Genomic DNA, 13,177 nt, shown 5'->3' on the forward strand with positions numbered 1-13,177 from the left:
GCAGTAACAGTGCACACACCTTCAATCCCAGCAGCAAAAGAATATCTGAAGATAGCGATAGCTAGGGCTGGGGGTGGAAGGCTGCTAAAATCCACAAGAATAAAGAAAAAGAACACCTTGGGAAATGGAAAACTAAGTGTATGATTTCCAAGTAATAGAGAACAGTTAAGAGAAAGTAATTGAGAAAAGGGTCATCTGGGTTGGCCCAGTGGTTAAGAGCACTGTCTGCTCTTCCAGTGGTCCTAAGTTCAATTTCTAGCAACTACAAGGTGACTCACAACCATCTACAATGAGATCTGATGCACTCTTCTGGCGTGCAGGTGTAATGCAGATAGAGCACCCATATACTTAAAATATATAAATCTTAAAACAAAACGAGAGAGAGAGAGAGAGAGAGAGAGAGAGAGAGAGAGAGAGAGAGAGAGAAGGGTCATCCTTTTAAATAAAAAAGTTAATGAGAAATCAATGAAAAGGAAAATGAAGCCAGGTCAGGTGGTGGTGGCACATGCCTTTAACCCCAGCAAAGGCAGGCAGATCTCTGAGTTCAAAGTCAGCCTGGTCTACAGAATGAGTTCCAGGACAGCCAGGGCTACACAGAGAAACACTGTCTCAAAAAAAAAAAAAAAAAGGGAAAGAAGGAAAATTATTGGGATTACCTCTACCTCTTTCAATTATTAAAATGAGAAAAAAATAAACTGTGTTGGACATATGTACAGTGATTAAAGGAAAGTTAATTCTAGAACAACAGCTTGATAACAAAACCTAGCAAACTGACTATGGGTTAAAGACTATGCACTTATTCATCAGCTTTACTCTAAATAGGAAGAACTTTGGCTGGCACAAGTATACCTTGATGAGCTTTATTATCCCTGAACTGTACACAAACCATTTGCCATCTTTTTAAAAGTGGGGTCTCATGTATCCTGAAGACAAACTTAAACTTTGATTGTCCTATCTTTACCTTGAAAGTGCTGGGATCACAGGTGTGTGCTATTACGATTGGTTTAGTATTGTAGGGATTGGGCCCAGGTTTCCCACATGCTAGACTGAGCTCCACTCCTGACCCTCATTTATCATCTTTGACTATAGTATTTACATTGCTGTAAGTCATTCACCTTAATATATTAAAATATTATAATCTGGGATGTTCTAGTCCTATATATGTCAACATTTGCAAAGAAGGAAAAATAGCTTAAGATAGCCCCTTATCTTCAGCATGGAAAGAAAGCCAAATATTTTTGCTTTTAATCCATAATTAATTTTCTGAGCTGGGTGGTGTTGGTGCACACCTTTATTTCTAACACCGTGAGGCAGAGGAAGGCAGATCTCTTGTGAGTTCGAGGCCTTTTCTGACTTTGAGAAAATATTTGACTTAATTAAAAGACCACCATTACTTCTATTTACTGTGTGGCTTAATTTTTACAGGAATAGAAAGCTATATGGTGACTGACTTCAAATTCTGTAATACTACTGGGCTTTTACAAGGCAATGTACACAAGTCACCCTCCTCAGTACTTCATGCAAAAGGCAGCAGAAAGATTGTAGTGACAGTGATTCTGGCAGTTGTCATATAATCCTAGGAATCTGTTAAAAACCTGAAGATGCTGCACTCAGCAAGCATTTATTCCCTATTTACCAAGTGTGGGAGCAACATAGTCAGCGGCCTCAAGCGCCTGCCACTGTGACACCCTTGCAGACTAATACTTGACAAAGGCTATTTCAAGAAGGAAGAATTTACTCTCGCTCAGAGTTCACTGGATTCGCGCTCCCAGCTCTTAAAAAGAGAAGCTTCTAATAGCTGCAGGAGGGAAGGATCCTTAGTTGCCAGAGTTGCAACAAAAAGTAATGGTGGAGTGTTCAGGCCTAAATGGAACATCCCAGCCTCTAAGGCACTGGGAACAAGGAAAGGGTGGAAAGAATGTAAGGACTGGATGATAAGGTGATGTGCTGAAAAGGATGTCTCCTGGACATGACACAGCCACTGCACTCATGAACTCACTGCAGCTGTGGTTATCTGCATAAGACTTCACAACACTGTATCAGTACTTCACCATGGAGGGAACATGGGCACATGAGACCACCCCCTCTCTCTGAAGGATTACTGGTAGGTAGTGGCTGGGTGTGGGGTGTCATTCCCATCAGCGGTATACCCACTGAAAAGCAGCCTGTGCTCATGCAGCAACTCGCAAAAGACATGGAAGTCGAAGGGGAGCATCTTAGAAAGTTGAAGAGGGAGGGGACGTGCAGAAGGGTAATGGAGTGGAAGTTGTCAAAATACAGTATATACATGTATCAAACTTTCAAAACATAAGAAGTTTTAAGAGATCAGAAAAAAAGGTTTATACTCAAAATATAGTGAATTTTATTATGTGTAAATCTCAAGATGTATTTTTAAAATGAATTTTAAATTCTTCCTAGCATTTTTTGAATTTGTTCTTAAATTTGCTGGGGAGTCAAGTTTTCTAAGCCAATCAACTCTTTATTGCAGTTTTATTACATTTTATATTCTGCTTATGCCTCTCTGTATACATGTATGTGCATGTGTGCACAAGTGCATGCCATGGTGTCAGTGAAACCAGAAAATGTCTTGCAGGAGTCCATTCTCTCCTTCCATCATATGGGCCCTGAAGTTGAACTCAGGCTGTCAAGCTATCCTGCCATCCCAATCAGTCAAACTTTCAAAGAACTTTTTCATGTGAAACTGAAAATGAAGGTATAAATATAGTTTTCTCAAGAACTATTCTTTCTGAGTCTTCCTTGAGAAAAGCAATTCTAAATGGATTCTTTCGAAGTATTTTTTGTTTGTTTTGTTTTGTTTTTGAGACAGGGTTTCTCTGTGTAGCCTTGGTTGTCCTGAAACACAATTCGTAGACCAGGCTGCTGGATCTCTCACAGAGATTCACCTGCATCTGCCTCCCAAGTGCCTCCCAAGGATTAAAGGCGCGTGCCACCACACCCCAATAATGCTTCCAAAGTTTTACTTGAGATTTTAATGGTGGGAGCTTACATTTAACTACAAACAGTTAAATTGACAAACTTTTAAATCTTGATTACTAGGTATATTATTGTTTTACTAGGTATATTGTTGATTACTAGGTATATTGTTGTTGTTATTGTTATATGTGTACAGGTGTTCTGCCTGCATGTATATCTCTGTGTGGCTAATGCCCATGGAGGCCAGATGAGGGCACTGGATCCTGTGGAAGTGGAATTACAGATTACTGTGAACTGCCATGTAGAAGCTGGAAGAGCAGCTATTGCTCTTCACCTGAATCATTTCTCTAGCTCTGTGGTTTGTGGTTTGTTGTTGCTTTTTGAGACAGTCTCATAGAATACCTCTGGATGGTCTGGAACTGACTATGTAATGCAGGCTGACCTTCAACTCACAGAGATCCACCTGTCTTTGCCTCCTGTGTGTCCAGATTAAGGACATATACTACCATACTATTTTTAACTTTTATAAAAAATTATGTATGTATGAGGGTGTCAGGTCCCCTAGAACAATTATGACCTTCCAGGTGGGTACTGGAAATTGAACCCAGGTCCTTTAGAAGAACAGTCAGTGTTGTTAATTGCTGAGCCATCGCTCCAGCCCCAGCGTTTTTAACCCTTTGAGGTAGGGTCTTCCTATGTTGCCCAGTTTACCCTCCCTCCACACCCTGAGGGCTGGAATTAGAAATACATACCACTATGCCTGGCTGAACTTAATAGTTAAAAATAAAAACAAGCAAAACAAAAAAACTTTACAGCGTCCATCATATAATTGGTAATGAATAAATTTAACATAAATTAATGTAAGCAGTTCATTTCACACCATATTTACTAGACCTGACAAGCACAGCTTTTTGAGAGCAGTGTCGTCAATTAGTATAATGGCAGGCAAAGAAACCTTTCTTCTTGTTGAAAATTCTATGGCTTTCAATTTCTACACAGTTTTAAACAAGAAAGGTTTGTTAAAAAATAATTCATATGAAACCAAAATGAATTCTTGCCAAAAGGAACCTTAGATTTCCCAGAGGACAGGCTGGTAATCTTTCACTTTAAAGGGGCCAATGGTAACTATTTTACACTTTTGTGTATCATATCTTTATGTGACTTTGATATTGTTGAGTACGAGCCATCAGAGACAGTAAGAAACACAATGAAGAGGGGGGGTTTCTTTCTTTTCTTTTTCTTTTTGGTTTTTGAGACAGGGTTTTTCTGTGTAATGGCTGTGACTGTCCTGGAACTCACTCTATGGACCTGGCTGACCTCACAGACGTCACCTGCCTCTATCCCCCAAGGGCTGGGACTAAAGGTGTACCCTCCCACAGCCAGCTGGGGAGCACTATTTCAGTCAAGGTTAATTGATGCAGAGAAGAGGTTAGCTGGCTCCATACACCTATCTACCAGACCCCTCAACAGAGGCCGACTCCTTCATTTAAACACAATAAAATGACAGGACAGACAAAATGGCTAATTAATTTGGGAAAGATCATCCAGAAAATGTAGAGCGCAAGAACTGAATGCAGTACTTTTCCTCCAGTTATTTGCTCAATGACACAAACTTTCTGTGTTTTGGAGAGGGGGATGACAAAACAGCAGTGGCTAGAAATTAGGCTTTCACCACAAACTTCAAAATGACTATATTTCCCATAGAGGTAAAGTATAATGCTCTGGGAATATAAAAATAGAAACATTCAAGTGTTATAATTCTCTATTTAATCAAGGTCAGCAGAACTCAATAGGAACTATCTACCCACCAATCACACATGCGCATGCATACACACCCACACCCTGTACTATATTCCTTATGGGTAAAATCTATTCTTAGGCTACAGCAACCCAACAAACTATATTATGTAAATTAAAAATATAAAATTAAATGTGAATTCAATATCTGTCATTTTCATACATAGACACTTTTCATTAAAACTTTTATAATATCAAATAATACGATCTAAGTAATTGCTAAAGTTTAATAACCCTGTACCATCAGGCAGCCAGGGACATTTTAAGTGAATTTTCAATCAAGTCATTAATGAGATGTATTTTTAAACAGTATGGTCCTTTTCCAGAGGAGCTGTCATACCTAGTAAATCTGCTCCTTCATCCACATCTCCAATGAGGCCTGAGCCAGCTGAAGACAGTTCTTCAAAGAGAGATTCTGTATTGCGATCAAAAGCTTTGTTCTCTATGCCTCTGGTGGGAGTGCTATGCAACAAAAACAATAAAGCCAAATCAACAAATTACAAAGACTTTCTGATAGTGTTTTTAATATAATGATTAAGCAGCATAAAAATTTCTTACTTATGGTTTTCATTTACTACAAAATATTAACATAAAAAGATTTCTCAGTGGTTTTCTAAGGAATTCCCACAGAGTATAGAGAGTACAGAGAATTATGTTTCTACTGTGAGGTTCCAGCACACAAAATAATGGCAGCTACTTGGGTCTGTATCATACACATTATTTATTTTATTTACAGCTACTCCCCAAAGCAGATGTTACTATTAGCCCAATTTTATAAGGAAACTAAAGAGCTTAAGGAACTTGACAATATCATTCAGCTGGTAGGTGAAGGAGGAAGGATTCAAACTAAGGCATTCTTGTTTCAGAATCCATGATCTTTTGCTGTTTTTGTTTTGTTTTGGTTTTTGGTTTTTCAAGACAGGGTTTCTCTGCGTAGCCCAGGCGGGCCTTGAACTCACAGAGACGCGCCTGCCTCTGCCTCCCAAGTGCAGGGATTAAAGGCGTCTACCACTACCATCTGGCTCTTTTGTTATCTTATTTTTAAGACAGGGTTTAGTGTCACCAGGTTGGTCCCAAACTTGCTATGTAACTGAGGATGACCTTGGGTGTCTGATCCTCTGGTGACAGGGTTATATACCAACCTGACAGAAATGAAGACAGTCTAAAGAGACATTCATGTCTCCAATCTGACTATCAGACTATTCAAACAATAAACCCCAAAGAAATGTGAATTTTCTCAGGAAACTCATGCTCAAAGAAGGAAGAGACATTAGGTAAAGAGGCAACTTCTTTCCCTGAAAGAGATTTCATACACTACTAACAGCTTGTCAGACCACCTTACAGGATGAGACTGAAACCCACATAATGATGGAGCTATAGTGGGCCAGACCACACTTGTCCCTCTACTTAAACTGGGGATCTCACTTTGGGACCACAATGAAGATTGAGGGAGGGGTCTCTGGATCTCTTTGTTCCTCTCCCAATGTGGCCACATTGAATAAATCCTTTTCTGCTTTCTACTTTTAGCTTAGATTTCACTTGGCTCTTGAGGGTGGCCAGACCTGACCTGGGGCACAGATGTGACTCCCCAAATTTGATAGCACCTGCACTACCATTGCTGGTTAACATAGTGCTGGGGCTCAATCCCGGGCTTCAGGACATGCTAAATAAGCACTCTGCCAACTGAGCTACAGCCTCAATAGAATCAATAATCTTAACTATGCTGCTCTGAACTGTGGTACAAATTAGCAAGGTTTTATGGCTTTTAATTTTGTCTTTCTAAAAATGAGACAAGAAGCCAAGGATAGGGTACATGCCTTTATTCTCAGCACCTAGCACTCTGGTACAGGCAGATTACTGTGATTTCTAGGTCAGCCTGGTCTACATACTGCCCCCCCAAATAAATAAAAAGACATAAGAATACTAAACCGCCACCCCCCAACTCATGAAACCTTATTACAGAGTCAGTTTTGAATGTAAAAGACAGTCACAGTAGTTTGTTTATTCGAGACAGAGTCTATGTGGCACTGGTTGTCCTGGAACACATGATGCAAACTAGACTAGGAATACTCCTGGTTCTACCTCCCATGTTTTGGGATTAAAGGAGTGTTCTATGATGACCCACAGTAAGAGTGTTTGTTTTTTGTTTTTGTTTTTTTTTTTACTGATAGAACGTTAAAATAATTTAAGTGCCTATGAATAGGAGACCAAAGAAGTCAATTAGAGATATATACCAAAGTAAAAATTTTACTTTATAGTTTAAAACATTAAAATATAACTTTATAAACCAAAGAAACTCACTATATAAAAGCCTTTTTTAAAAAGTTTCAAAATAGTATTCCCTCTATATCACTATAAAACAAAACAAAACAAACAAAAACCAAAACTAATAGCTCAAAACCCAACTAAAAATAGAGCACAAATACAACTAAATGTGAACAGACTTGTGCAAGATATAAAAGGAATGGACTAACACTGGAAAATAACTTAAGGAACCAAAGAAAGCTGAAACCAAACCCATTCTCATTTTAAGAAAGATACATACTCCTGACACATACTTTGAAAATAGGAGCAACATGCTATTGGGCCTGGCAAACAGAAGAAAAGGCTTCACAACAAACAGCAGCAGACCTCAATGCCCCAACTTGACATGATGCTGGAGATCAAATCCAGGAGCTCACACATACCTGGCAAACAATCTGCCATTAAGCTAACTGCTAGCCCTTAGAAGTCAAGTTTAAATGTTGTATAAGCAGGTAACCAGAAAAGGCCACAGAGCGGCAAATATTTAAAAACTACTCTAACACAAAAGAGAGAGCCGAAACCAAAGGGGTGGGAGTGGGGAGAACACTGTAATAAAACAGAACTATTACACTACTAGACAATGTAGTCAGTAGCAGCAATAACAGAAAACAGGGACAAAAACAACAACAACAACAACAAAAAAAACCAAACAAATAAAAGTAACTTCAGGTGTGGGGGTGTGAGAGTCAGCCCTATCATGGTGGTACTGTGTTTCTACCTAAGCGGAAATGAACTGCTCTATCCCAGCCACTAGAGTGCTCAGACTTGAGTAATAATTTACACAGGTCCCTGTGATGGCTAAAGAACTTAATATGGAGACAGACATCCCTTAAGGGCTTTTGACCTTTCGCTCTGGAAAGCCTGGGAGATCCTAGTGGCCTGCAGGTGAGATGAGAATAAGATAACAGTGAGGTAGTAGCTGCCTTTGCATCTGTAAAGTCTGTTTATCACTAGGGGAAAGAGATAAATCGTCTTTTTATTACAATATAGCAGGAAAGTAAGAAGCAACTGAGGGAAGTAAAACAATTTTCCTGCCCAGCTGTGGATTCCATGCACCGCTGTAATGCACACCTTTCTGATGTCCGTCTTAAAACCTCATCTTTAGCCCCCTTCTCTACAGCACAGCACGCTGTACTGGCCTTAAGTCTTCCATCTTCTGCTAGCAGTAAGAATAAATTTATTTAATCTAAATTTTAATTGAGTCTAAGTCACTAATCTCTCAGTGGATTCGAACTCCACAACACAGGAATTCGAAAGATGGCTCTTGCAGCAGACTGGGGTTCTATTCCAGCGCCTCAAAACCACCTATAGTTCCAGTTTCAGGGAATGAGATGGTCTCCTCTGACTTCTGTAGGAACTAGGCACACAAGTGGTGCACATACATAACATACATTTAGGCAAAACTTCATATGCATAAATTTTTTTAAAGATATAAAACAAAAAAGCAACTACCTAAGAAAAAGTTGAAACTTTTTTTAATCAATGAAGTTTTAATTATTAAAAGAAACAGCCAGAAATTAGACCTAAGATTTAAAGTCTAGTAGGTTCAGTATGTCCTGACAGGTACACAGTAATGAGGAAAAAAAAAAAAAAAACATTTAGAAAAAAATAGAGAACTATTCAGAACTAGGAGAGCAATTTTCAGGTAAAAGACTTACTTCATATAAGAAAAATACAAAAGAAGGCTCCCTACAACAAAGTACAAGTTCATAAAAATTTTTTAAAAGAATAGAAAGCAGTGGTGGTGCACACGTTTAATCCTAGCACTTGGGAGGCAGAGGCAGGTGGATCTCTAAGTTCTGAGGCCAGCCTGGTCTATACAGTAAGTTCCAGAACAGCCAGAGCTGCACAGAGAAACCCTATCTCTATTAAAAAAAAAAAGAAGAAGAAGAAGAAGAAGAAGAAGAAGAAGAAGAAGAAGAAGAAGAAGAAGAAGAAGAAGAAGAAGAAAGAGGAAGAGGAGAAAGCTAAGTGTGGTAAAATCCCTAAGCTTGGGAGATAGAAGCCAAAAGATCAGGAGTTCAAAGCCTCCCTGGCAAGTGAGACCATGCCTCAAAAAATAAAAACATAACATAAAGAATGGAAAGCTGTATTTAAAAAAGAAAAAAAATTCTAAAGGGGTATGAAGGTGAGCTCAGTGATAGAGTACCTGCCTAGCGTATATGAAGACCTATGTTCAATCTTCAGCACTGAACAGAAAGGAAAAAATGTCAAGTGAAACTGAACTTGGTGTCAGCTGTCTATAACCACAGAATCCAGGAAGCCAAGAGGAGGATCATTAGTGCAAGGCCAGCCAGGGTGATACTGCAAGATTCTGTGTCTAAAAACTAAACAACCAAACTCAGCTTTGTGTAACAAGGAAGCAGCATCTTCACAACTCTCAAAGTGTTTTCTAACCTACACTTGTGTATCTAAGCCAAACAACCAAACTATGAAGCATGTCTATAAATGATATTTATCATTTTTAATTTCAGTCCTCAGAAAGTACTGTTCACGTAATCTTCAAAGACTCAGAAAGCTAGTAAGGAGTAAACTCTTATACATCAAAAAGCAGATGACATGGATATAGGAAATAAAGGTAAAGAGATTCACCCAGTCACCCAGTCACCCACCCAGTGGGCTTTCAGAGACTGAGACATCAACTAAGGAGCATGCATGATCTAGACCTAGGCCCCTGAGCAAATGTAGCTGATGGGCTGCTTGGTCTTCATATGGGTTGCCTGGCAAGTGGAGGGGAAAGGGAGCTGTTTCTAACATGGACTCTATTGCCTGCTTTTGGATAACTTCCTCCTGGTAGGGGCTACCTTGCCTGGCCTCAGGGGATGAAGATGTGCTCAGTCCTGATGTGACTTGATGTGCTGGGGAAGGACGACACTGAGAGAGAGGGGCTCTTCTTTTCTGGGTGGAAGGGAGAGAAGAAGAAGAAAAAGGGGAAGGGGAGGACTGGGAGGAGAGGAGGGAGGGGCACCCTTGGGATATAAAATAAATTAAAAAAAAAAAAAAAGCTGAAGAGATTCCCAGGTATTGAGGGCATATGGCAACGTAGTAGAGGTCTTCAAGTGCCAAGGAGAGGAAAACAAAGTAACACACAGTATGGGCTAGTCTGTGTTCTTGAGTATATGTGGTACTTTGCCTGGTCTTTTATGCATACCCCACCCCCCTCCCTTAGATTATACTGATTTTTTTTTTTTTTTTGTATCCCTGCCTGGTTGTTTAAAATACTAGTTGAGGGGGACAAAGAAGTAAAAAATGCATAAAAGACTCAAAGCCATTGTTCTTGGGGCTCTGCTTTTGGGAGTCTCCCATAGAACCTGAGCCAGCACATAATAAAGAGCCTTGGTGTCCTGCTTCTCTGTAGAGAATGCCTACAGCAGCAGAACTAGGGAAACCCCATAGTCTACATGAGAAAGAACCTAGAAGGCCGAGGGACTCTGAAAAACATCTGGAGCTGGCTTATGTGCAGTGTCTGGTAATGCTAGCAGTAAGTCAATGAAACACTACAAAAAAATTTTTTTAACCATTCATGAGTTCACCAATTCCAGGAAAACACAAAGCATCCAAAGAAAATTTGTTTTATGGCTAAGTTGGATAGGATACTTGGATAGGAATACTCAAGTCAATAATAAATTCTAATTTAGCACCAGGTGTGGTGGCACATGCCTTTAATCCCAGCACTCGGGCAGGCAGAGGCAGGTGAATCTCTGTGAGTTTGAGGCCAGTCTGGTCTACAAAGTGGGTCCAGGACAGCCAAACCTGCACAAAACAAACAAACAACAACGAAAAAAAAACAAAACAAAACACCCAAGTAAATAAATTATAATTTAAGTAAAATTAAGATATAACAAAATTTAGTGAATGAAAAGATGATTGGTACTAGGTATAATCCCTAGCCCTGTTGCAATAAAAAAGAACAGAGAAGCAAGAGTTTAACTCACGTAAGTCTTTCTCTGTCTAGGGTCATGCTTATCCTAGGGCCCATGCATTTAACTATTGCTTCATGGTACTGAATACTCACTAGGAATTAATAAATGATAGGTGCTCATGGCCATTATTCATTAAAGGTGAATCTATTGAGGAAACTCAAAATTCAGTTCTGATCAATATATTCTGAATAACCCCAATTAAAACGTATCTATCCATTCTCTTGCTATCATTAAACAATTTTCCCATGTAAAATGAGTCTAAATTCCCTAAAATGAGATCATTACAGTTCTAAATAGAATACATTCACATATAGCATTAAGCTAGTCTATTCTCCTGGCTTTTCCTCTCCTCCCAAGGATCCAGCAAAAAGGCATTATCTTGGAAACAAAGAACAGCCAAACTGGCCAACTGAACTAGTCAGGGCCTTGATCCTGGACTTCCTAGCTTGAGACCTATGAGGAAATAAATTTCTCTTCTTTATAAAGGATGCAACATCAGCTACTCTTGTAGCAACATGGAGAAAAAAAACCCATCCTCCCTTATGTTCCAATCCCTAATACTGCCTGACGAATTTCCCCCAATTACGCAGCTTCAGAGGCAGAAACTGAATTACAGTACCAGTTTCTATAGCACAACATGAACCGATCTTATTTACTCAAAAACAAGATCAGAATGTTAATGGGAATGAGAAAAATAAAAATATTCATGGAGTGTGACATTTTTCAGTACCTTGAGCCTTTATATCCACTGAGGTCTTTGTCCATATCCAATTCAGGAGTGGATTCAATGATTGCTTGGACTTCTGATTTCTCTTCATTTTCAGCAGAGTCTAAGGGTAGAAATATGATGAAATAAATGCATATATTCTATGTACTTATGAAAACTCTTGCCTTTGTGGTTTTAAGTACAACTACTGAATGAACATTTTGAAAACTCTCAAGGCTCTGAAACATGTTCTGGGAAACCTGAAGTTAGACAATATCACTTATTGAGTTAACAGTCAGTCTCCGAACTATAAGTAACCAAAACTAATGTTTTCATTTCTATTTCTGGGACACAGAGTACAACATAGCAAGGCACTAATTTCACTCCTATTTGAGCAGGATGCCAACCATCTGAGACACTGGTTCATGCCTGTACTCTCAGGCACATGGAAAGTAAGGTTCAGAAGCTGAAGGTCACACCTGGCTACATAGTGAGCCCGAGGCTCGCCTAAGGCTACAAGAAAAGGGCTAAAAAAAAGGGGGGGGGGGGAGTACTGGCATGGTTACACATGCCTGTAACCCCAGATATTCAGAAGCAAAGGCATGAGGACCACTTAGTTCAATGCTACAACATAGTGAGACCCATTGTAAAAAAACAAACCTTCTTAAAGAAGATGGAACACAAATAGACTATCATATTAAAGTAGAGGACAGGAAATGGCTACCTTGCTGTCTTTAAGTTCTCTTCTTAGTCCCTAACATTCTTCTTTCCAAAACTCTACCTAAGCATTACTTCTTTTAAACTTATTTACAGTTGAACACAACAGATGATCTCTTCATTTTATGTATTTAGAGCAGGTAACACCTCTCGGTATTTTCTCATGATCATGTGGGTTGACTGAACACTTTGCTGCTAAAAACTTAGAGTCACTCACCTGTAGACACATTCCTAGTCTCTTGGGCAACCTGTACTTCTATGTGTTTGCTTATCTCTGACTTATTTGGTGTATCTGTGCCTTTTACAACTCCTTCATTATCTTCTTTTGAGGGAGTGTCAGGAGGAAGTGCTGACACGTCTGAATTTGCTGTTGAAGCTGGAGTGGTAGCTTTGGATCCACCTTGACTAATATCAGAAAGTTCATCCTACAAATAAAAGAAGAAAAATTTAAAGCAAGTAATTTATTCTAAGATACCTCAAATATAAGTTAAGAGATAAACTTGCCCATTGTTATATTAAAAAAGAAAAAAGAATCACTGAGAGTAGACATCTGTAAATTGCTGGGTGCTTTAAAAAGAACCCACTGAGCCAGTGAATGGTTTAGTGCAATGGTTCTTAAAAAAAAAAAGATTTCTTTATTAATATATCATTCTGCATGTGTGCAGATGGCACCAGATCTCATTATAGATGGTTATGAGCCAGCATGTGGTTGCTGGGAGTTGAACTCAGGACACCTTTGGAAAACAGCCAGTGCTTTTAACCTCCAGCCTGTGCAATGGTTCTTAACCTGTGGTTG

The 13,177-nt window shown here is 39.2% G+C and overlaps 1 protein-coding gene across 15 annotated transcripts in view; it reads right to left on the minus strand.

Moving 5' to 3' along the window:
- Spag9 (sperm associated antigen 9) overlaps positions 1–13,177 on the minus strand; it is a 130,054-nt gene that overhangs the window by 46,510 nt on the left and 70,367 nt on the right. For all 15 annotated transcript variants that reach the window (XM_021643104.2, XM_021643101.2, XM_060386959.1 and 12 more), the window contains 3 exons: positions 12,599–12,806; positions 11,689–11,788; positions 5,072–5,193 (listed from right to left, as the gene is read on the minus strand). In XM_021643104.2, the coding sequence (XP_021498779.1) occupies positions 5,072–5,193; positions 11,689–11,788; positions 12,599–12,806 (430 nt within the window). The remainder of the gene's footprint in view (positions 1–5,071; positions 5,194–11,688; positions 11,789–12,598; positions 12,807–13,177) is intronic.

Source organism: Meriones unguiculatus, chromosome 7 (genome assembly GCF_030254825.1).
Source record: "Meriones unguiculatus strain TT.TT164.6M chromosome 7, Bangor_MerUng_6.1, whole genome shotgun sequence".
NCBI lineage: Eukaryota > Metazoa > Chordata > Mammalia > Rodentia > Muridae > Meriones > Meriones unguiculatus.